The sequence below is a fragment of the Lampetra fluviatilis genome, unplaced genomic scaffold (genome assembly GCF_964198595.1).
Source record: "Lampetra fluviatilis unplaced genomic scaffold, kcLamFluv1.1 SCAFFOLD_189, whole genome shotgun sequence".
In the NCBI taxonomy this organism is placed as follows: domain Eukaryota; kingdom Metazoa; phylum Chordata; class Hyperoartia; order Petromyzontiformes; family Petromyzontidae; genus Lampetra; species Lampetra fluviatilis.
The window spans coordinates 137,501-162,500 of NW_027621419.1; the positions used below are offsets into that span (position 1 = coordinate 137,501).

A 25,000-nucleotide genomic window follows, 5' to 3' on the forward strand; every position below is an offset into this window, starting at 1 on the left:
GGAGCGGGAGATCATCAAGCAGGAGGAGACGGTCGACCCAGACTACTGGGACAAGCTGCTCCGTCACCACTACGATGTTGATGTTGATGGTGACGACGACGATGATGATGTGATGATGATGGTGTTGATGTTGATGATGTGATGATGATGTAGGAGGAGGAGGAGGTGGAGCGGGAGATCATCAAGCAGGAGGAGACGGTCGACCCAGATTACTGGGACAAGCTGCTACGTCACCACTACGATGTTGATGTTGATGGTGACGACGACGATGATGATGTGATGATGATGGTGTTGATGTTGATGATGTGATGATGATGTAGGAGGAGGAGGAGGTGGAGCGGGAGATCATCAAGCAGGAGGAGACGGTCGACCCAGACTACTGGGACAAGCTGCTCCGTCACCACTACGATGTTGATGTTGATGGTGACGACGATGGTGTTGATGTGATGATGATGGTGTTGATGTTGATGATGTGATGATGATGTAGGAGGAGGAGGAGGTGGAGCGGGAGATCATCAAGCAGGAGGAGACGGTCGACCCAGACTACTGGGACAAGCTGCTCCGTCACCACTACGAACAACAGCAGGAGGACCTTGCACGCAACCTCGGCAAGGGCAAGCGAGTGCGCAAGCAGGTCAACTACAACGACGCGGCGCAGGAGGATCCCGGTGCGTTTCGTTCGTTGTTTCGTTCGTTTTTTCGTTCATTCGGTTTTTTCGTTCATTTAAAAAAAAAAAATTCGCTTGCTCGTTTTTTCGTTCTTTTAATCGTTCGAGCGTCCTTTCATTCGTTCACTCATCCATTCGTTCTTTCATTCGTCCACTCGTCCATCCGTCGGGCAAGCGAGTGCGCAAGCAGGTCAACTACAACGACGCGGCGCAGGAGGATCCCGGTGCGTTTCGTTCGTTGTTTCGTTCGTTTTTTCGTTCATTCGGTTTTTTCGTTCATTTAAAAAAAAATCGCTTGCTCATTTTTTCGTTCGTTTAATCGTTCGAGCGTTCTTTCATTCGTTCACTCGTCCATTCGTTCTTTCATTCGTCCACTCGTCCATCCGTCGGGCAAGCGAGTGCGCAAGCAGGTCAACTACAACGACGCGGCGCAGGAGGATCCCGGTGCGTTTCGTTCGTTGTTTCGTTCGTTTTTTCGTTCATTCGGTTTTTTCGTTCATTTAAAAAAAAAAAAATTCGCTTGCTCATTTTTTCGTTCTTTTAATCGTTCGAGCGTCCTTTCATTCGTTCACTCGTCCATTCGTTCTTTCATTCGTCCACTCGTCCATCCGTCGGGCAAGCGAGTGCGCAAGCAGGTCAACTACAACGACGCGGCGCAGGAGGATCCCGGTGCGTTTCGTTCGTTGTTTCGTTCGTTTTTTCGTTCATTCGGTTTTTTCGTTCTTTAAAAAAAAAAATTCGTTTGCTCGTTTTTTCGTTCGTTTAATCGTTCGAGCGTTCTTTCATTCGTTCACTCGTCCATTCGTTCTTTCATTCGTCCACTCGTCCATCCGTCGGGCAAGCGAGTGCGCAAGCAGGTCAACTACAACGACGCGGCGCAGGAGGATCCCGGTGCGTTTCGTTCGTTGTTTCGTTCGTTTTTTCGTTCATTCGGTTTTTTCGTTCTTTAAAAAAAAAAATTCGTTTGCTCGTTTTTTCGTTCGTTTAATCGTTCGAGCGTTCTTTCATTCGTTCACTCGTCCATTCGTTCTTTCATTCGTCCACTCGTCCATCCGTCGGGCAAGCGAGTGCGCAAGCAGGTCAACTACAACGACGCGGCGCAGGAGGATCCCGATGCGTTTCGTTCGTTGTTTCGTTCGTTTTTTCGTTCATTCGGTTTTTTCGTTCTTTAAAAAAAAATTTCGTTTGCTCATTTTTTCGTTCGTTTAATCGTTCGAGCGTTCTTTCATTCGTTCACTCGTCCATTCGTTCTTTCATTCGTCCACTCGTCCATCCGTCGGGCAAGCGAGTGCGCAAGCAGGTCAACTACAACGACGCGGCGCAGGAGGATCCCGGTGCGTTTCGTTCGTTGTTTCGTTCGTTTTTTCGTTCATTCGGTTTTTTCGTTCATTTAAAAAAAAAATTCGTTTGCTCATTTTTTCGTTCGTTTAATCGTTCGAGCGTTCTTTCATTCGTTCACTCGTCCATTCGTTCTTTCATTCGTCCACTCGTCCATCCGTCGGGCAAGCGAGTGCGCAAGCAGGTCAACTACAACGACGCGGCGCAGGAGGATCCCGGTTCGTTTCGTTCGTTGTTTCGTTCGTTTTTTCGTTCATTCGGTTTTTTCGTTCTTTTAAAAAAAAATCGTTTGCTCATTTTTTCGTTCGTTTAATCGTTCGAGCGTTCTTTCATTCGTTCACTCGTCCATTCGTTCTTTCATTCGTCCACTCGTCCATCCGTCGGGCAAGCGAGTGCGCAAGCAGGTCAACTACAACGACGCGGCGCAGGAGGATCCCGGTGCGTTTCGTTCGTTGTTTCGTTCGTTTTTTCGTTCATTCGGTTTTTTCGTTCATTTAAAAAAAATGTCGTTTGCTCATTTTTTGTTCATTTAATCGTTCGATCCTTCTTTCATTCGTTCATTCTTTCTTTCATCCGTCCACTCGTCCATCCGTCGGGCAAGCGAGTGCGCAAGCAGGTCAACTACAATGATGCGGCGCAGGAGGATCCCGGTGCGTTTCGTTCGTTGTTTCGTTTGCTGTTTCATTCATTCGTTTTTTTCGTTCATTTTTTTTTTATTATTTTTTTTCGTTTGTTCAATTTTTAGTTCATTTAATCATTCAATCGTTCTTTCATTCGTTCACTCGTCCATTCGTTCTTTCATTCGTCCACTCGTCCATCAGTCGGGCAAGCGAGTGCACAAGCAGGTCAACTACAACGCCGCGCTGGTACGATTCGTTCGTTCATTCGTCAATTCATTCGCCCAATCGCCAGTTCAACTTTTCCTTCTTTTATTTGATCGCACACTCGCTCATTCACTCACCCGTTCGCTCATTCATTCACTCACTCACCCGCTCGTTCATTCATTCACTCACTCACCCGCTCGTTCATTCACTCACCCGGTCCCTCATTCATTCACTCACTCACCCGCTCGCTCATTCATTCACTCACTCACTCGATGTGGGTGGGTGAGTGAGTGAGTGGGTGAGTGGGTGGGGGAGTGAGTGGGTGTGTGGGTGAGTGAGTGAGTGAGTGGGTGGGTGAGTGAGTGAGTGAGTGGGTGGGTGAGTGAGTGGGTGGGTTAGTGAGTGGGTGGGTGAGTGGGTGGGTTAGTGAGTGGGTGAGTGAGTGAGTGGGTGAGTGAGTGGGTGAGTCGGTGGGTGAGTGAGTGGGTGTGTGGGTGAGTGAGTGGGTGTGTGGGTGAGTGAGTGAGTGAGTGAACGAGTGAGTGAGTGGGTGGGTGGGTGAGTGAGTGAGTGGGTGGGTGGGTGAGTGAGTGGGTGGGTGAGTGGGTGGGTGGGTTAGTGAGTATGTGAGTGAGTGGGTGAGTGAGTGTGTGCGCTACCTGGGGTAGCTTAACCTGTGTCTGTGTGTGTGTTTCTGTATGAGTGTGTCTGTGTGTGTGTGTGTCTGTATGTGTGTGTGTGTGTGTCTGTCTATGTGTGTCTGTGTGTGTGTGCCTGTGTGTGTGTCTGTTTGTGTGTGTCTGTGTGTGTGTCTGTCTGTGTGTGTGTCTGTCTGTGTGTGTCTGTCTGTGTGTGTGTGTCTGTCTGTGTGTGTGTGTGTCTGTCTGTCTGTGTGTGTGTCTGTGTGTGTAGAGTGGCATGACGACTTGTCGGACAATCAGTCTGAGTACTCCGCTGGTTCCGAGGAGGAGGATGAAGACTTTGATGAGAGACCGGATGGTGAGCAGATCGCTCACCCACTCACCCACTCACTCACCCACTCTCTCACCCACTCACTCACCCACTCACTCACCCACTCACCCACTCACTCACCCACTCACTCACCCACTCACTCACCCACTCACTCACTCACTCATCCACTCACTCATCCACTCACTCACCCACTCACCCACTCACTCACCCACTCACCCACTCACCCACTCACTCACCCACTCACTCATCCACTCACTCACTCACTCACCCACTCACTCACCCACTCACCCACTCACCCACCCACTCACCCACCCACTCACCCACTCACTCACCCACTCACTCACCCACTCACTCACTCACTCACTCACCCACTCGCTCACTCACTCACTCACTCACTCACCCACTCACTCACTCACCCACTCACTCACCCACTCACTCACCCACTCGCTCACCCACTCACTCACCCACTCACTCACTCACTCGCTCACCCACTCACCCACTCACTCACCCACTCACTCACCCACTCACTCACTCATCCACCCACTCACTCACTTACCCACTCACTCACTCACTCACTCACTCACTCACCCACTGACTCACCCACTCACTCACTCACTCACCCACTCACTCACTCACCCACCCACCCACCCACTCACCACCCGCTCACCCACTCGCTCACCCACTCACAACCCGCTCACCCACTCACTACTCATCCACTCACCACCCGCTCACCCACTCACTCGCTCACCCACTCACCACCTGCTCACCCACTCACTCACTCACTCACCCACCCACCCACTCACTCACTCACTCACTCACTCACCCACTCACTCACCCACTCACCCACTCACTCACCCACTCACTCACTCACTCACCCACCCACCCGCTCACCCACTCACTCGCTCACCCACTCACCACCTGCTCACCCACTCACTCACTCACCCACCCACTCACTCACCCACTCACTCACCCACTCACTCACTCACTCACCCACTCACTCACCCACTCACTCACCCACCCACTCACTCACTCACCCACTCACCCACTCACTCACCCACTCACTCACCCACCCACTCACTCACTCACCCACTCACTCACTCACCCACCCACTCACTCACTCACCCACTCACCCACCCACTCACTCACCCACTCACTCACCCACTCACTCACCCACTCACCCACTCACTCACCCACTCACTCACCCACCCACTCACCCACTCACTCACTCACTCACCCACTCACTCACCCACTCGCTCACCCACTCACTCACCCACTCACTCACTCACTCGCTCACCCACTCACCCACTCACTCACCCACTCACTCACCCACTCACTCATCCACTCACTCACTCATCCACCCACTCACTCACTTACCCACTCACTCACTCACTCACCCACTGACTCACCCACTCACTCACTCACTCACCCACTCACTCACCCACCCACCCACCCACTCACCACCCGCTCACTCACCCACTCACTCACTCACTCACCCACTCGCTCACTCACTCACTCACTCACTCACTCACCCACTCACTCACTCACCCACTCACTCACCCACTCACTCACCCACTCACTCACCCACTCACCCACCCACTCACTCACTCACTCACTCACCCACTCGCTCACCCACTCACTCACCCACTCACTCACTCACTCGCTCACCCACTCACCCACTTACTCACCCACTCACTCACCCACTCACTCATCCACTCACTCACTCATCCACCCACTCACTCACTTACCCACTCACTCACTCACTCACTCACCCACTGACTCACCCACTCACTCACTCACTCACCCACTCACTCACCCACCCACCCACCCACTCACCACCCGCTCACCCACTCACAACCCGCTCACCCACTCACTACTCATCCACTCACCACCCGCTCACCCACTCACTCGCTCACCCACTCACCACCTGCTCACCCACTCACTCACTCACTCACCCACCCACCCACTCACTCACTCACTCACCCACTCACTCACCCACTCACCCACTCACTCACCCACTCACTCACTCACTCACCCACCCACCCGCTCACCCACTCACTCGCTCACCCACTCACCACCTGCTCACCCACTCACTCACTCACCCACCCACTCACTCACCCACTCACTCACCCACTCACTCACTCACTCACTCACTCACCCACTCACTCACCCACTCACTCACCCACCCACCCACTCACTCACTCACCCACTCACCCACTCACTCACCCACTCACTCACCCACCCACTCACTCACTCACTCACTCACTCACCCACTCACTCACTCACTCACTCACCCACCCACTCACTCACTCACTCACTCACTCACTCACTCACCCACTCACCCACCCACTCACTCACCCACTCACTCACCCACTCACTCACCCACTCACCCACTCACTCACCCACTCACTCACCCACCCACTCACCCACTCACTCACTCACTCACTCACCCACTCACTCACTCACCCACTCGCTCACCCACTCACTCACCCACTCACTCACTCACTCACTCGCTCACCCACTCACCCACTCACTCACCCACTCACTCACCCACTCACTCATCCACTCACTCACTCATCCACCCACTCACTCACTTACCCACTCACTCACTCACTCACCCACTGACTCACCCACTCACTCACTCACTCACCCACTCACTCACCCACCCACCCACCCACTCACCACCCGCTCACTCACCCACTCACTCACTCACTCACCCACTCGCTCACTCACTCACTCACTCACTCACTCACTCACCCACTCACTCACTCACCCACTCACTCACCCACTCACTCACCCACTCACTCACTCACTCACTCACCCACTCACCCACCCACTCACTCACTCACTCACTCACCCACTCACTCACTCGCTCACCCACTCACCCACTCACTCACCCACTCACTCACCCACTCACTCATCCACTCACTCACTCATCCACCCACTCACTCACTCACCCACTGACTCACCCACTCACTCACTCACTCACCCACTCACTCACCCACCCACCCACCCACTCACCACCCGCTCACCCACTCGCTCACCCACTCACAACCCGCTCACCCACTCACTACTCATCCACTCACCACCCGCTCACCCACTCACTCGCTCACCCACTCACCACCTGCTCACCCACTCACTCACTCACTCACCCACCCACCCACTCACTCACTCACTCACCCACTCACTCACCCACTCACCCACTCACTCACCCACTCACTCACTCACTCACCCACCCACCCGCTCACCCACTCACTCGCTCACCCACTCACCACCTGCTCACCCACTCACTCACTCACCCACCCACTCACTCACCCACTCACTCACCCACTCACTCACTCACCCACTCACTCACCCACTCACTCACTCACCCACCCACCCACTCACTCACTCACCCACTCACCCACTCACTCACTCACCCACTCACTCACCCACCCACTCACTCACTCACCCACTCACTCACTCACTCACCCACCCACTCACTCACTCACCCACTCACCCACCCACTCACTCACCCACTCACTCACCCACTCACTCACCCACTCACCCACTCACTCACCCACTCACTCACCCACTCACTCACTCACTCGCTCACCCACTCACCCACTCACTCACCCACTCACTCACTCACTCACCCACTCACTCACTCACCCACTCGCTCACCCACTCACTCACCCACTCACTCACTCACTCGCTCACCCACTCACCCACTCACTCACCCACTCACTCACCCACTCACTCATCCACTCACTCACTCATCCACCCACTCACTCACTTACCCACTCACTCACTCACTCACCCACTGACTCACCCACTCACTCACTCACTCACCCACTCACTCACCCACCCACCCACCCACTCACCACCCGCTCACCCACTCGCTCACCCACTCACAACCCGCTCACCCACTCACTACTCATCCACTCACCACCCGCTCACCCACTCACTCGCTCACCCACTCACCACCTGCTCACCCACTCACTCACTCACTCACTCACTCACCCACCCACCCACTCACTCACTCACTCACCCACTCACCCACTCACTCACCCACTCACTCACTCACCCACCCACCCGCTCACCCACTCACTCGCTCACCCACTCACCACCTGCTCACCCACTCACTCACTCACCCACCCACTCACTCACCCACTCACTCACCCACTCACTCACTCACTCACCCACTCACTCACCCACTCACTCACCCACCCACCCACTCACTCACTCACCCACTCACCCACTCACTCACCCACTCACTCACCCACCCACTCACTCACCCACTCACTCACTCACTCACCCACCCACTCACTCACTCACCCACTCACCCACCCACTCACTCACCCACTCACTCACCCACTCACTCACCCACTCACCCACTCACTCACCCACTCACTCACCCACCCACTCACCCACTCACTCACCCACCCACTCACTCACCCACTCACTCACCCACTCACTCACCCACTCACCCGCTCACCCACTCACTCACCCACTCACTCACCCACCCACTCACCCACTCACTCACCCACCCACTCACTCACTCACTCACCCACCCACTCACTCACTCACCCACTCACTCACCCACCCACTCACCCACTCACCCACTCACTCACCCACTCACTCACCCACCCACTCACCCACTCACTCACCCACCCACTCACTCACCCACCCACTCACCACCCGCTCACTCACCCACTCACCCACTCACTCACCCACTCACCCACTCACTCACCCACTCACTCACCCACCCACTCACTCACCCACTCACTCACCCACTCACTCACTCACTCACCCACTCACCCACCCACTCACTCACCCACTCACTCACCCACTCACTCACCCCCTCACCCACTTACTCACCCACTCACTCACTCACCCACCCACTCACCCACTCACTCACTCACCCACCCACTCACTCACTCACCCACCCACTTACTCACCCACCCACTCACTCACCCACCCACCCACCCACTCACTCACCCACTCACTCACCCACTCACTCACCCACTCACCCACTCACTCACCCACTCACTCACCCACCCACTCACTCACTCACTCACCCACTCACTCACCCACCCACCCACTAACTCACCACCCACCCACTCACCACCCGCTCACCCACTCGCTCACCCACTCACAACCCGCTCACCCACTCACTACTCATCCACTCACCACCCGCTCACCCACTCACTCGCTCACCCACTCACCACCTGCTCACCCACTCACTCACTCACTCACCCACCCACTCGCTCACCCACCCACTTGCTCACCCACCCACTCACTCACCACCCGCTCACCACCTGCTCACCCACTTACCCACTCACCCACCCACTCACCCACTTGCTCACCCACCCACTCACTCACCACCCACTCACCACCTGCTCACCCACTTACCCACTCACCCACCCACTCACCCACTCACCCACTCACTCACCCACTCACCACCTGCTCACCCACTCGCTCACCCACCCACTTTCTCACCCACCCACTCACTCACCACCCGCTCACCCACTCACTCACCCACCCACTCACTCACCACCCGCTCACCACCTGCTCACCCACTTACCCACTCACCCACCCACTCACCCACTTGCTCACACACCCACTCACTCACCACCCACTCACCACCTGCTCACCCACTTACCCACTCACCCACCCACTCACCCACTCACCCACTCACTCACCCACTCACCACCTGCTCACCCACTCGCTCACCCACCCACTTTCTCACCCACCCACTCACTCACCACCCGCTCACCCACTCACTCACCCACCCACTCACTCACTCACTCACCCACTCACTCACCCACACACTCACCCACTCACTCACTCGCCCACTCACTCACTCACCCACTGACTCACCCACTCACTCACTCACCCACCCACTCACTCACCCACTCACTCACCCACTCACTCACCACCCGCTCACTCACTCACCCACCCACTCACTCACTCACTCACCCACTCACTCACCCACTCACTCACCCACTCACTCACCCACTCACTCACTCACCCACTCACTCATCCACTCACTCACTCACCCACTCACTCACTCACTCACTCACCCACTGACTCACCCACTCACTCACTCACTCACTCACCCACTCACTCACCCACCCACCCACTAACTCACCACCCACCCACTCACCACCCGCTCACCCACTCGCTCACCCACTCACAACCCACTCACCCACTCACTACTCATCCACTCACCACCCGCTCACCCACTCACTCGCTCACCCACTCACTCACCCACCCACTCACTCACCCACCCACTCACTCACCCACCCACTCACTCACCACCCGCTCACCCACCCACTCACCCTGTTCACCGCTGTGCCCGCAGGCCGCAGGCAGAGCAAGCGTCAGCTGCGTAACGAGAAGGATAAACCCCTCCCCCCACTACTCGCTAGGGTGGGGGGCAACATTGAGGTGGGTGGGTGGATGAGTGGGTGGTTGGGTGCGTGGGTGAGTGGGTGGTTGGGTGCGTGGGTGAGTGGGTGGATGAGTGGGTGGATGAGTGGGTGGTTGGGTGCGTGGGTGAGTGGGTGGTTGGGTGAGTGGGTGGATGAGTGGGTGGATGAGTGGGTGGTTGCGTGAGTAGGTGAGTGGATGAGTGGTTGGGTGAGTGGTTGGGTGAGTGGGTGGGTGAGTGGGTGGATGAGTGGGTGGGTGGATGAGTGGGTGTTTGGGTGAGTGGGGTGATGAGTGGGTGAGTGAGTAGTTGCGTGAGTGGGTGAGTGGGTGGGTGAGTGAGTAGTTGCGTGAGTGGGTGAGTGGGTGGGTGAGTGAGTGGTTGCGTGAGTGGGTGAGTGGGTGAGTGAGTGAGTGAGTGAAGGCACAAACACCCTCAGCGGACGCGATGCCGATCACACAGCGCGGTTCGAAAGCTTCGAATCTTCAGTCTTCACCCGGTTTGCTTTCTACCTGATGACGATTGCTTGTGTTGCAATCGAAACGTCGTATTCTATTACTTAATTTGTTTTCACCCCACGTGACTTTACCGACGGAATCAACGAGTAATACATATAAATGTGTATTCTCAGGTTTTTTCGGTAAAGTCACCATGTAGGTCAAAAATGAAAATTAATAAAAGTAAAATAAAATAAATCATCACGACGTTTCGGAGGCAACACAGGCCTCCGTCTTCAGGTGGAACCGTCACAGCACGCTTGCTGTATCAAGTAAATGAGAGATAAATATATAAATGTGCGTTGTCTTTGAAACCTATTTGGTCCACTGCAGAGAGAGGCAGCTTTCTTTAGAGGCTCGTCTAAGAATGGCGTTAGACCAGAAGATGACCCCCAAAAGGCGAGCGGCACAAAGACCATGCCACTATCAGAGTAACGAGGCCTCGTGTTGACCCGCTACATCAAGCGGCCTCCTTTGCCGGGTCCAAAATATGCGAGAATCGGTTTTCCCACTTTTTCGTCCTGGCAACAAAATGGCTGCTGTCAAGATGTGAGAACGCCGAACTGAAACCTTTCGGCGAGGAATCGCGCCTGCATTGACCACGATGCAAACAAAGGAAAACACACACTCTGATCAATATATAAACGCGTTGTCTTTGAAACCGATTTGGTCTACAGCAGAGAGAGGCAGCTTTCTTTAGAGGCTCGTCTAAGAATGGCGTTAGACCAGAAGATGCCCCCCAAAAGGCGAGCGGCACAAAGACCATGCCACTATCAGAGTAACGAGGCCTCGTGTTGACCCGCTACATCAAGCGGCCTCCTTTGCCGGGTCCAAAATATGCGAGAATCGGTTTTCCCACTTTTTCGTCCTGGCAACAAAATGGCTGCTGTCAAGATGTGAGAACGCCGAACTGAAACCTTTCGGCGAGGAATCGCGCCTGCATTGACCACGATGCAAACAAAGGAAAACACACATTCTGATCAATATAAACGCGTTGTCTTTGAAACCGATTTGGTCAACTGCAGAGAGAGGCAGCTTTCTTTAGAGGCTCGTCTAAGAATGGCGTTAGACCAGAGGATGCCCCCCAAAAGGCGAGCGGCACAAAGACCATGCCACTATCAGAGTAACGAGGCCTCGTGTTGAGCCGCTACATCAAGCGGCCTCCTTTGCCGGGTCCAAAATATGCGAGAATCGTGTTTTCCACTTTTTTTGTCCTGAAAACAAAATGGCTGCTGTCAGATGTTAGAACTCCGAAATGAAACCTTTCGGCGAGGAATCGCGTCTGCATTGACCACGATGCAAACAAAGGAAAACACACATTCTGATCAATATATAAATGTGTTGTCTTTGAAACCGATTTGGTCAACTGCAGAGAGATGCAGCTTTCTTTAGAGGCTAATCTCAAAACGGGCGTTAGACCAGAGGATGACCCCCAAAAGGCGAGCGGCACAAAGACCATGCCACTATCAGAGTAACGAGGCCTCGTGTTGAGCCACTACATCAAGCGGCCTCCTTTGCCGGGTCCAAAATATGCGAGAATCGTTTTTCCCACTTTTTCGTCCTGGCAAACAAAATGGCTGCTGTCAAGATGTTTAACACACCGAACTGAAACCTTTCGGCGAGGAATCGCGTCTGCATTGACCACGATGCAAACAAAGGAAAACACACATTCTGATCAATATATAAACGCCGCTACATCAAGCGGCCTCCTTTGCCGGGTCCAAAATATGCGAGAATCGTTTTTCCCACTTTTTCGTCCTGAAAACAAAATGGCTGCTATCAGATGTTAGAACTCCGAAATGAAACCTTTCGGCGAGGAATCGCGCCTGCATTGACCACGATGCAAACAAAGGAAAACACACATTCTGATCAATATATAAATGTGTTGTCTTTGAAACCGATTTGGTCAACTGCAGAGAGATGCAGCTTTCTTTAGAGGCTAATCTCAAAACGGGCGTTAGACCAGAGGATGACCCCCAAAAGGCGAGCGGCACAAAGACCATGCCACTATCAGAGTAACGAGGCTTCGTGTTGAGCCGCTACATCAAGCGGCCTCCTTTGCCGGGTCCAAAATATGCGAGAATCGGTTTTCCCACTTTTTTTGTCCTGGCAAACAAAATGGCTGCTGTCAAGATGTTAAAACACCGAACTGAAACCTTTCGGCGAGGAATCGCGTCTGCATTGACCACGATGCAAACAAAGGAAAACACACACTCTGATCAATATAAACGCGTTGTCTTTGAAACCGATTTGGTCAACTGCAGAGAGAAGCAGCTTTCTTTAGAGGCTCGTCTAAGAATGGCGTTAGACCAGAGGATGCCCCCCAAAAGGCGAGCGGCACAAAGACCATGCCACTATCAGAGTAACGAGGCCTCGTGTTGAGCCGCTACATCAAGCGGCCTCCTTTGCCGGGTCCAAAATATGCGAGAATCGGTTTTCCCACTTTTTCGTCCTGGCAACAAAATGGCTGCTGTCAAGATGTGAGAACGCCGAACTGAAACCTTTCGGCGAGGAATCGCGCCTGCATTGACCACGATGCAAACAAAGGAAAACACACACTCTGATCAATATATAAACGCGTTGTCTTTGAAACCGATTTGGTCTACAGCAGAGAGAGGCAGCTTTCTTTAGAGGCTCGTCTAAGAATGGCGTTAGACCAGAGGATGCCCCCCAAAAGGCGAGCGGCACAAAGACCATGCCACTATCAGAGTAACGAGGCTTCGTGTTGAGCCGCTACATCAAGCGGCCTCCTTTGCCGGGTCCAAAATATGCGAGAATCGGTTTTCCCACTTTTTTTGTCCTGGCAACAAAATGGCTGCTGTCAAGATGTTAAAACACCGAACTGAAACCTTTCGGCGAGGAATCGCGTCTGCATTGACCACGATGCAAACAAAGGAAAACACACATTCTGATCAATATATAAACGCCGCTACATCAAGCGGCCTCCTTTGCCGGGTCCAAAATATGCGAGAATCGTTTTTCCCACTTTTTCGTCCTGAAAACAAAATGGCTGCTATCAGATGTTAGAACTCCGAAATGAAACCTTTCGGCGAGGAATCGCGCCTGCATTGACCACGATGCAAACAAAGGAAAACACACATTCTGATCAATATATAAATGTGTTGTCTTTGAAACCGATTTGGTCAACTGCAGAGAGAGGCAGCTTTCTTTAGAGGCTAATCTCAAAACGGGCGTTAGACCAGAGGATGACCCCCAAAAGGCGAGCGGCACAAAGACCATGCCACTATCAGAGTAACGAGGCCTCGTGTTGAGCCGCTACATCAAGCGGCCTCCTTTGCCGGGTCCAAAATATGCGAGAATCGGTTTTCCCACTTTTTTCGTCCTGAAAACAAAATGGCTGCTGTCAAGATGTGAGAACTCCGAAATGAAACCTCTTCTTGGTTCTTTCGGTAAAGTCACCATGTAGAAGGGAGATAATAAAATAATAAAAATTAAACATAATAAAATAATTCTCACGACATTTCGGCCACAACGCCGAAATGTCGTGAGAATTATTTTATGATGTTTTATTTTTATTATTTTATTATCTCCCTTCATAAAATAATTCTCACGACATTTCGGCGTTGTGGCCGAAATGTCGTGAGAATTATTTTATGATGTTTTATTTTTATTATTTTATTATCTCCCTTCATAAAATAATTCTCACGACATTTCGGCGTTGTGGCCGAAATGTCGTGAGAATTATTTTATGATGTTTTATTTTTATTATTTTATTATCTCCCTTCATAAAATAATTCTCACGACATTTCGGCGTTGTGGCCGAAATGTCGTGAGAATTATTTTATTATGTTTTATTTTTATTATTTTATTACTTCCCTTCTACGCGATGACTTTACCGATAGAACCAAGAAGATGAATCCCTGCAGTCACGAAAGCTTTAAATCGAAAAACAATATTATTTAAATATTAAACACGACAATATTATTGTATTATTTTATTTTATTACATTATATAATTTTATTGTATTATAATATTATTTCACTATGTTTTATTTTTTATCATTTTATTACTTCCCTTCTACGCGACGACTTTACCGAAAGAACCAAGAAGATGAATCCCTGCAGTCACGAAAGCTTTAAATCGAAAAACAATATTATTTAAATATTAAACACGACAATATTATTGTATTATTTTATTTTATTACATTATATAATTTTATTGTATTATAATATTATTTCACTATGTTTTATTTTTATCATTTTATTACTTCCCTTCTACGCGACGACTTTACCGAAAGAACCAAGAAGATGAATCCCTGCAAGTCACGAAAGAAGCTTTAGATCGAAAAGAAACCGCTTTCTTTAGAGCCTCGTCAAAGAATGGCGTCAGACCAGAATAACCGCCCCCCCCCCCCAACATTTCGTGCGTCCCCACATTGCGTTATGAAGCCTCAGCGGGTGCGAGCTAGCACGGCTCGAGCCCCCCCCCCCCTTCTGTGCCCCCCACAGGTGCTGGGCTTCAACGTGCGCCAGCGCAAGGCGTTTGTGAACGCGATCATGCGCTACGGGATGCCCCCCCAGGACGCATTCAGCGCCCATTGGCTCGTCAGGGACCTCAGAGGCAAGGGCGAGAAGGAGTTTCGGTGAGGGGCGGGGGGAGGGGGGAGATGGGGGAGGAGTTCTGGTGAGGGCGGGGCTTGGGGGGAGATGGGGGAGGAGTTCCGGTGAGGGCGGGGCTTGGGGGGAGATGGGGGAGGAGTTCCGGTGAGGGCGGGGCTTGGGGGGAGATGGGGGAGAAGTTCCGGTGAGGGCGGGGCTTGGGGGAGGGGGGGAAGGGGGAGGAGTTCCGGTGAGGGCGGGGCTTGGGGGGAGATGGGGGAGGAGTTCCGGTGAGGGCGGGGCTTGGGGGAGGGGGGGAAGGGGGAGGAGTTCCGGTGAGGGCGGGGCTTGGGGGGAGATGGGGGAGGAGTTCCGGTGAGGGCGGGGCTTGGGGGAGGGGGGGAAGGGGGAGGAGTTCCGGTGAGGGCGGGGCTTGGGGGGAGATGGGGGAGGAGTTCCGGTGAGGGCGGGGCTTGGGGGGAGATGGGGGAGGAGTTCCGGTGAGGGCGGGGCTTGGGGGGGGGAGGGAAGGGGGAGGAGTTCCGGTGAGGGCGGGGCTTGGGGGGGGAGGGAAGGGGGAGGAGTTCCGGTGAGGGCGGGGCTTGGGGGGGAGGGAAGGGGGAGGAGTTCCGGTGAGGGCGGGGCTTGGGGGGGGAGGGAAGGGGGAGGAGTTCCGGTGAGGGCGGGGCTTGGGGGGAGATGGGGGAGGAGTTCCGGTGAGGGCGGGGCTTGGGGGGGAGGGGAGGGAGGGGGAAGTTGGGGAAGATGGGGGAGGGGGGGGAGGAGGGAGATGGTGGGGGGGGCGTGTGGATGGGGGGAAAGGTGGGGGAGGAGGGGGGAGGGGCGGAGGGGAGGGGGAGGAGGGAAGGAGGGGGGATGGAGGAGGAGGAGAGGGGGAGGAGGGATGGGGGAGGAGGGAGATGGTGGGGGGGCGTGTGGATGGGGGGAGGGGTGGGGGAGGAGGGGGGAGGGGCGGAGGGGAGGGGGAGGAGGGAAGGAGGGGGGATGGAGGAGGAGGAGAGGGGGAGGAGGGATGGGGGAGGAGGGAGATGGTGGGGGGGCGTGTGGATGGGGGGAGGGGTGGGGGAGGAGGGGGGAGGGGCGGAGGGGAGGGGGAGGAGGGAAGGAGGGGGGATGGAGGAGGAGGAGAGGGGGAGGAGGAATGGGGGAGGAGGGAGATGGTGGGGGGGCGTGTGGATGGGGGGAGGGGTGGGGGAGGAGGGGGGAGGGGCGGAGGGGAGGGGGAGGAGGGAAGGAGGGGGGATGGAGGAGGAGGAGAGGGGGAGGAGGGATGGGGGAGGAGGGAGATGGTGGGGGGGCGTGTGGATGGGGGGAGGGGTGGGGGAGGAGGGGGGAGGGGCGGAGGGGAGGGGGAGGAGGGAAGGAGGGGGGATGGAGGAGGAGGAGAGGGGGAGGAGGGATGGGGGAGGAGGGAGATGGTGGGGGGGGCGTGTGGATGGGGGGAGGGGTGGGGGAGGAGGGGGGAGGGGCGGAGGGGAGGGGCGGAGGGGAGGGGGAGGAGGGAAGGAGGGGGGATTGAGGAGGAGAGGGGGAAGAGGGATGGGGGAGGAGGGAGATGGGGGGGGGGTGCGGTGGGGATGGGGGGAGGGTTTGGGGAGGAGAGAGGGGGGGGGTGAGGGGTGATGTGGGGGAGGAGGGGGGGATGGAGGAGGAGAGGGCGAGGGGGGAGATGGGGGGAGGGGAGGGGGGGCACGAGGGGTCTCTGCGTGTCTGTGTGTCTCTGTGTGAGTGTCTCTGTGTGAGTGTCTCTGTGTGTCTCTGTGTCTCCGCGTGTCTCTGTGTGTCTCAGGGCCTACGTGTCTCTCTTCATGCGCCATCTGTGTCTCTGTGTGTCTCTGTGTGTCTCTCTGTGTGTCTCTCTGCGTGTCTCTGTGTGTCTCTGTCTGTGTGTCTCCGTGTGTCTCTGTGTGAGTGTCTCTGTGTGAGTGTCTCTGTGTGTCTCTGTGTCTCTCTGTGTGTCTCTCTCTGTGTGTCTCTGTGTGTGTCTCTCTGTGTGTGTCTCTCTGTGTGTCTCTCTCTGAGTGTCTCTGTGTGTGTCTCACTGTGTGTCTCTGTGTGTGTCTCTGTGTGTGTCTCTCTGTGTGTGTCTCTCTGTGTGTGTCTCTCTGTGTGTGTCTCACTGTGTGTGTCTCACTGTGTGTCTCTGTGTGTGTCTCACTGTGTGTCTCTGTGTGCCTCAGGGCCTACGTGTCTCTCTTCATGCGCCATCTGTGTCTCTGTGTCTCTCTGTGTGTGTGTGTCTCTGTGTGTCTCTGCGTGTCTCCCCGTGTCTCACTGAGTGTCTCTGTGTGTGTCTCACTGAGTGTCTCACTGCGTGTCTCCCCGTGTCTCCGCGTGTCTCCCCGTGTCTCTGCGTGTCTCAGGGCCTACGTGTCTCTCTTCATGCGCCATCTGTGTCTCTGTGTGTCTCTGCGTGTCTCACTGTGTCTCTGCGTGTCTCCGCGTGTCTCTCTGTGTGTCTCTGTCTCTGTGTCTCTCTCTGAGTGTGTCTCTGTGTCTCTGTGTGTCTCTCTCTGTGTGTCTCACCGCGTGTCTCTGTGTGTCTCTGTGTGTCTCACTGCGTGTCTCCGCGTGTCTCCGCGTGTCTCACTGTGTGTCTCTGTCTCTGTGTCTCTCTCTGAGTGTGTCTCTGTGTCTCTGTGTGTCTCTCTCTGTGTGTCTCACCGCGTGTCTCTGTGTGCCTCTGTGTGTCTCTCTGCGTGTCTCCACGTGTCTCACTGTGTGTCTCTGTCTCTGTGTCTCTCTCTGAGTGTGTATCTGTGTCTCTGTGTGTCTCTCTCTGTGTGTCTCACCGCGTGTCTCTGTGTGCCTCTGTGTGTCTCTCTGCGTGTCTCCACGTGTCTCACTGTGTGTCTCTGTCTCTGTGTCTCTCTCTGAGTGTGTCTCTGTGTCTCTGTGTGTCTCTCTCTGTGTGTCTCACCGCGTGTCTCTGTGTGTCTCTGTGTGTCTCACTGCGTGTCTCCGCGTGTCCCAGGGCCTACGTGTCTCTCTTCATGCGCCATCTGTGCGAGCCGTGTCTCTGTGTGTCTCTGTGTGTCTCTGTGTCTCTGTGTGTCTCTCTCCGCGTGTCCCAGGGCCTACGTGTCTCTCTTCATGCGCCATCTGTGCGAGCCGTGTCTCTGTGTGTCTCCGCGTGTCTCTCTCTCTGTGTGTCTCACTGCGTGTCTCCGTGTGTGTCTCTGTGTGTCTCCGCGTGTCTGTCTCCGCGTGTCCCAGGGCCTACGTGTCTCTCTTCATGCGCCATCTGTGCGAGCCGTGTCTCTGTGTGTCTCTGTGTGTCTCTGTGTGTCTCCGCGTGTCTCTCTCTCTGTGTGTCTCACTGCGTGTCTCCGTGTGTGTCTCTGTGTGTCTCCGCGTGTCTCTCTCCGCGTGTCCCAGGGCCTACGTGTCTCTCTTCATGCGCCATCTGTGCGAGCCGTGTCTCTCTGTGTCTCCGCGTGTCTGTCTCCGCGTGTCCCAGGGCCTACGTGTCTCTCTTCATGCGCCACCTGTGCGAGCCGTGTCTCTCTGTGTCTCCGCGTGTCTGTCTACGCGTGTCCCAGGGCCTACGTGTCTCTCTTCATGCGCCACCTGTGCGAGCCGTGTCTCTGTGTGTCTCTGTGTGTCTCCGCGTGTCTCTCTCTGTGTGTCTCTCTCCGCGTGTCCCAGGGCCTACGTGTCTCTCTTCATGCGCCACCTGTGCGAGCCGTGTCTCTCTGTGTCTCCGCGTGTCTGTCTACGCGTGTCCCAGGGCCTACGTGTCTCTCTTCATGCGCCACCTGTGCGAGCCGTGTCTCTCTGTGTCTCCGCGTGTCTCTCTCCGCGTGTCCCAGGGCCTACGTGTCTCTCTTCATGCGCCATCTGTGCGAGCCGTGTCTCTGTGTGTGTCTCTGTGTGTCTCTGTGTCTCTGTGTGTCTCTCTCTGTGTGTCTCTCTCCGCGTGTCCCAGGGCCTACGTGTCTCTCTTCATGCGCCACCTGTGCGAGCCGTGTCTCTGTGTGTCTCCGCGTGTCTGTCTACGCGTGTCCCAGGGCCTACGTGTCTCTCTTCATGCGCCACCTGTGCGAGCCGGGCGCAGACGGCGCCGACACTTTCGCGGACGGAGTCCCCCGCGAGGGACTCTCCCGGCAGCACTTGCTCACCCGCATCGGAGTGATGTCGCTCGTTCGCAAGAAGGTGGACACCGGGGGGGTGACTATGGGGGTGACTTGACTAGGGGTGACTAGGGGGGTGACTAGGGGGTGACTAGGGACTCTCCCGGCAGCACTTGCTCACCCGCATCGGAGTGATGTCGCTCGTTCGCAAGAAGGTGGACACCGGGGGGGTGACTATGGGGGTGACTTGACTAGGGGTGACTAGGGGGGTGACTAGGGGGTGACTAGGGACTCTCCCGGCAGCACTTGCTCACCCGCATCGGAGTGATGTCGCTCGTTCGCAAGAAGGTGGACACCGGGGGGGGTGACTATGGGGGCGACTTGACTAGGGGTGACTAGGGGGGTGACTAGGGGGTGACTAGGGACTCTCCCGTCAGCACTTGCTCACCCGCATCGGAGTGATGTCGCTCGTTCGCAAGAAGGTGGACACCGGGGGGGGTGACTAGGGGGTGACTAGGGGTGACTAGGGGTGACTAGGGGTGACTGGGGGTTACTAGGGGTGACTAGGGGTGACTAGGGACTCTCCCGTCAGCACTTGCTCACCCGCATCGGAGTGATGTCGCTCGTTCGCAAGAAGGTGGACACCGGGGGGGTGACTAGGGGTGACTAGGGGTGAATAGGGGGTGACTAGGGGGTGACTAGGGACTCTCCCGTCAGCACTTGCTCACCCGCATCGGAGTGATGTCGCTCGTTCGCAAGAAGGTGGACACCGGGGGGGGTGACTAGGGGTGACTAGGGGGTGACTAGGGGGTGACTAGGGGTGACTAGGGACTCTCCCGTCAGCACTTGCTCACCCGCATCGGAGTGATGTCGCTCGTTCGCAAGAAGGTGGACACCGGGGGGGGTGACTAGGGGTGACTAGGGGTGACTAGGGACTCTCCCGTCAGCACTTGCTCACCCGCATCGGAGTGATGTCGCTCGTTCGCAAGAAGGTGGACACCGGGGGGGGTGACTAGGGGGTGACTAGGGGTGACTAGGGGTGACTAGGGGTGACTAGGGGGTGACTAGGGACTCTCCCGGCAGCACTTGCTCACCCGCATCGGAGTGATGTCGCTCGTTCGCAAGAAGGTGGACACCGGGGGGGTGACTAGGGGTGACTAGGGGTGACTAGGGACTCTCCCGTCAGCACTTGCTCACCCGCATCGGAGTGATGTCGCTCGTTCGCAAGAAGGTGGACACCGGGGGGGGGTGGCTAGGGGTGACTAGGGGTGACTAGGGGTGACTAGGGGGTGACTAGGGACTCTCCCGTCAGCACTTGCTCACCCGCATCGGAGTGATGTCGCTCGTTCGCAAGAAGGTGGACACCGGGGGGGGGGTGGCTAGGGGTGACTAGGGGTGACTAGGGGTGACTAGGGACTCTCCCGTCAGCACTTGCTCACCCGCATCGGAGTGATGTCGCTCGTTTGCAAGAAGGTGGACACCGGGGGGGGTGACTAGGGGTGACTAGGGGGTGACAAAGGGAGATGGTTTTGAATGGACTTTGTGTCTGAGTGAGTGAGTGGGTGGACGACTTTGTGGGTGAGTGGGTGAGTGAGTGGGTGAGTGAGTGGGTGAGTGAGTGGGTGGGTGAGTGAGTGAGTGAGTGACTTTGGGAGTGAGTGGGTGAGTGAGTGGGTGAGTGAGTGGGTGAGTGAGTGGGTGAGTGAGTGGGTGAGTGAGTGAGTGGGTGAGTGAGTGGGTGAGTGAGTGGGTGAGTGAGTGGGTGGGCGACTGAGTGGGTGAGTGAGTGGGCGACTGAGTGAGTGAGTGAGTGAGTGGGTGAGTGGGTGAGTGAGTGAGTGGGTGAGTGAGTGAGTGAGTGAGTGGGTGAGTGAGTGAGTGGGTGAGTGAGTAGGTGAGTGAGTGGGTGAGTGAGTGAGTGAGTGACTTTGTGAGTGAGTGGGTGAGTGAGTGGGTGAGTGAGTGGGTGGGCGACTGAGTGGGTGAGTGAGTGGGCGACTGAGTGAGTGAGTGAGTGAGTGGGTGAGTGGGTGAGTGAGTGAGTGAGTGGGTGAGTGAGTGAGTGAGTGAGTGGGTGAGTGAGTGGGTGAGTGAGTGAGTGGGTGAGTGAGTGAGTGAGTGAGTGGGTGAGTGAGTGAGTGAGCGGGTGAGTGAGTGAGTGAGTGGGTGAGTGAGTGGGTGAGTGAGTGGGTGAGTGAGTGGGTGAGTGAGTGGGTGAGTGAGTGAGTGAGTGGGTGAGTGAGTGAGTGAGTGAGTGGGCGACTGAGTGAGTGAGTGAGTGGGCGACTGAGTGAGTGAGTGAGTGGGTGAGTGAGTGAGTGGGTGAGTGAGTGGGTGAGTGAGTGGGTGAGTGAGTGGGTGAGTGAGTGAGTGAGTGAGTGGGTGGGCGACTGAGTGACTGAGTGAGTGAGTGAGTGGGTGAGTGGGTGAGTGAGTGAGTTAGTGAGTGGGCGACTCTGTGAGTGAGTGAGTGATTGAGTGAGTGAGTGGGTGAGTGGGCGAGCGAGTGAGTGAGTGAGTGGGTGAGTGAGTGAGTGGGCGACTCTGTGAGTGAGTGGGTGGGCGACTGAGTGAGTGAGTGACTGAGTGAGTGGGTGAGTGAGTGAGTGGGTGAGTGAGTGAGTGAGTAGGTGGGTGAGTGAGTGGGTGAGTGAGTGAGTGGGTGGGCGACTGAGTGAGTGGGTGAGTGAGTGAGTGAGTGAGTGGGCGACTGAGTGAGTGGGCGAGTGAGTGAGTGAGTGGGCGAGCGAGTGAGTGAGTGAGTGAGTGGGTGAGTGAGTGAGTGGGTGACTGAGTGAGTGAGTGAGTGAGTGAGTGGGCGACTGAGTGAGTGGGCGAGTGAGTGAGTGAGTGAGTGAGTGGGCGAGCGAGTGAGTGAGTGAGTGAGTGAGTGAGTGGGTGAGTGAGTGAGTGGGCGACTAAGTGAGTGAGTGGGTGAGTGAGTGAGTGGGCGACTGAGTGAGTGGGCGAGTGAGTGAGTGAGTGAGTGAGTGAGTGGGCGAGCGAGTGAGTGACTGAGTGAGTGACTGAGTGAGTGAGTGAGTGAGTGAATGGGTGAGTGAGTGAGTGAGTGGGCGAGTGAGTGAGTGGGTGAGTGAGTGAGTGAGTGGGTGAGTGAGTGAGTGAGTGAGTGAATGGGTGAGTGAGTGAGTGGGTGAGTGAGTGAGTGGGTGAGTGAGTGAGTGGATGAGTGAGTGGGTGAGTGAGTGAGTGACTGAGTGAGTGAGTGAGTGAGTGAGTGAGTGAGTGAGTGAGTGGGCGAGTGAGTGAGTGGGTGAGTGAGTGAGTGAGTGGGTGAGTGAGTGAGTGAGTGAGTGAGTGAATGGGTGAGTGAGTGAGTGGGTGAGTGAGTGAGTGGGTGAGTGAGTGAGTGGATGAGTGAGTGGGTGAGTGAGTGAGTGACTGAGTGAGTGAGTGAGTGAGTGGGTGAGTGAGTGAGTGGGCGACTGAGTGAGTGAGTGAGTGAGTGAGTGAGTGAGTGAGTGGGCGACTGAGTGAGTGAGTGAGTGAGTGAGTGAGTGGGCGACTGAGTGAGTGAGTGAGTGAGTGAGTGGGCGACTGAGTGAGTGAGTGAGTGAGTGGGTGAGTGAGTGAGTGAGTGGGCGACTGAGTGAGTGAGTGAGTGAGTGGGTGAGTGAGTGAGTGAGTGAGTGGGCGACTGAGTGAGTGAGTGAGTGAGTGAGTGAGTGAGTGGGTGAGTGAGTGAGTGAGTGAGTGAGTGGGTGAGTGAGTGAGTGAGTGAGTGAGTGAGTGAGTGAGTGGGCGACTGAGTGAGTGAGTGAGTGAGTGAGTGAGTGGGTGAGTGAGTGAGTGAGTGAGTGGGTGAGTGAGTGAGTGAGTGAGTGAGTGGGTGAGTGAGTGAGTGAGTGAGTGGGCGACTGAGTGAGTGAGTGAGTGAGTGAGTGGGTGAGTGAGTGAGTGAGTGAGTGGGTGAGTGAGTGAGTGAGTGAGTGGGCGACTGAGTGAGTGAGTGGGTGAGTGGGTGAGTGAGTGAGTGAGTGAGTGGGTGAGTGAGTGAGTGAGTGAGTGGGCGACTGAGTGAGTGAGTGAGTGAGTGAGTGAGTGGGTGAGTGAGTGAGTGAGTGAGTGAGTGAGTGGGTGAGTGAGTGAGTGAGTGAGTGAGTGGGCGACTGAGTGAGTGAGTGAGTGAGTGGGTGAGTGAGTGGGTGAGTGAGTGAGTGAGTGAGTGGGTGAGTGAGTGAGTGAGTAGGTGAGTGAGTGAGTGAGTGAGTGGGTGAATGAGTGAGTGGGCGACTGAGTGAGTGAGTGAGTGAGTGAGTGGGTGAGTGAGTGAGTGGGTGAGTGAGTGGGTGAGTGGGTGAGTGAGTGAGTGAGTGGGTGGGTGAGTGAGTGAGTGAGTGGGCGACTGAGTGAGTGAGTGGGTGAGTGAGTGAGTGAGTGGGTGAGTGAGTGAGTGAGTGAGTGGGTGAGTGAGTGAGTGAGTGAGTGAGTGGGTGAGTGAGTGAGTGAGTGAGTGAGTGGGTGAGTGAGTGAGTGAGTGGGTGAGTGAGTGAGTGAGTGAGTGAGTGGGTGAGTGAGTGAGTGAGTGGGTGAGTGAGTGAGTGAGTGAGTGGGTGAGTGGGCGACTGAGTGAGTGGGTGAGTGAGTGAGTGAGTGGGTGAGTGAGTGAGTGAGTGAGTGGGTGAGTGAGTGAGTGAGTGAGTGAGTGGGTGAGTGAGTGAGTGAGTGAGTGGGTGAGTGAGTGAGTGGGCGACTGAGTGAGTGGGCGACTGAGTGAGTGAGTGAGTGAGTGAGTGAGTGAGTGAGTGGGCGACTGAGTGAGTGAGTGAGTGAGTGAGTGGGCGACTGAGTGAGTGAGTGGGTGAGTGAGTGAGTGAGTGAGTGAGTGGGTGAGTGAGTGAGTGAGTGAGTGGGCGACTGAGTGAGTGAGTGGGTGAGTGAGTGAGTGAGTGGGCGACTGAGTGAGTGAGTGAGTGAGTGAGTGGGTGAGTGAGTGAGTGAGTGGGTGAGTGAGTGAGTGAGTGAGTGAGTGAGTGGGCGACTGAGTGAGTGAGTGGGTGAGTGAGTGAGTGAGTGAGTGAGTGGGCGACTGAGTGAGTGAGTGGGTGAGTGAGTGAGTGAGTGAGTGAGTGGGCGACTGAGTGAGTGAGTGGGTGAGTGAGTGAGTGAGTGGGCGACTGAGTGAGTGAGTGGGTGAGTGAGTGAGTGAGTGGGCGACTGAGTGAGTGAGTGGGTGAGTGAGTGAGTGAGTGGGCGACTGAGTGAGTGAGTGGGTGAGTGAGTGAGTGAGTGGGCGACTGAGTGAGTGAGTGGGTGAGTGAGTGAGTGAGTGAGTGGGTGAGTGAGTGAGTGAGTGAGTGGGCGACTGAGTGAGTGAGTGGGTGAGTGAGTGAGTGAGTGGGCGACTGAGTGAGTGAGTGGGTGAGTGAGTGAGTGAGTGAGTGGGTGAGTGAGTGAGTGAGTGAGTGGGCGACTGAGTGAGTGAGTGGGTGAGTGAGTGAGTGAGTGGGTGAGTGAGTGAGTGAGTGAGTGAGTGGGTGAATGAGTGAGTGAGTGGGTGAGTGAGTGAGTGAGTGGGCGACTGAGTGAGTGAGTGAGTGAGTGGGCGACTGAGTGAGTGGGTGAGTGAGTGAGTGAGTGAGTGGGCGACTGAGTGAGTGGGTGAGTGAGTGAGT

The 25,000-nt window shown here is 55.4% G+C and overlaps 2 protein-coding genes across 2 annotated transcripts in view; both read left to right on the top strand.

Annotated features, from left to right (window-relative positions):
* LOC144955217 (chromodomain-helicase-DNA-binding protein 5-like) overlaps positions 1–19,482 on the top strand; it is a 110,593-nt gene extending 91,111 nt beyond the window's left edge. The window contains exons 28-33 of the mRNA XM_078885523.1: positions 1–112; positions 488–668; positions 3,743–3,829; positions 10,146–10,231; positions 15,181–15,314; positions 19,302–19,482. The exon at positions 1–112 is cut by the window's left edge and continues 14 nt beyond it. Of these exons, the coding sequence (XP_078741649.1) occupies positions 1–112; positions 488–668; positions 3,743–3,829; positions 10,146–10,231; positions 15,181–15,314; positions 19,302–19,482 (781 nt within the window). The remainder of the gene's footprint in view (positions 113–487; positions 669–3,742; positions 3,830–10,145; positions 10,232–15,180; positions 15,315–19,301) is intronic.
* Positions 19,483–20,665: 1,183 nt separating this feature from the next.
* Positions 20,666–25,000, top strand: part of LOC144955219 (uncharacterized) — a gene marked incomplete at its 3' end in the record, with an annotated part of 12,792 nt that continues 8,457 nt past the window's right edge. Inside the window, exon 1 of the mRNA XM_078885524.1 lies at positions 20,666–20,721. Coding sequence (XP_078741650.1) covers positions 20,701–20,721 — 21 coding nt within the window. The remainder of the gene's footprint in view (positions 20,722–25,000) is intronic.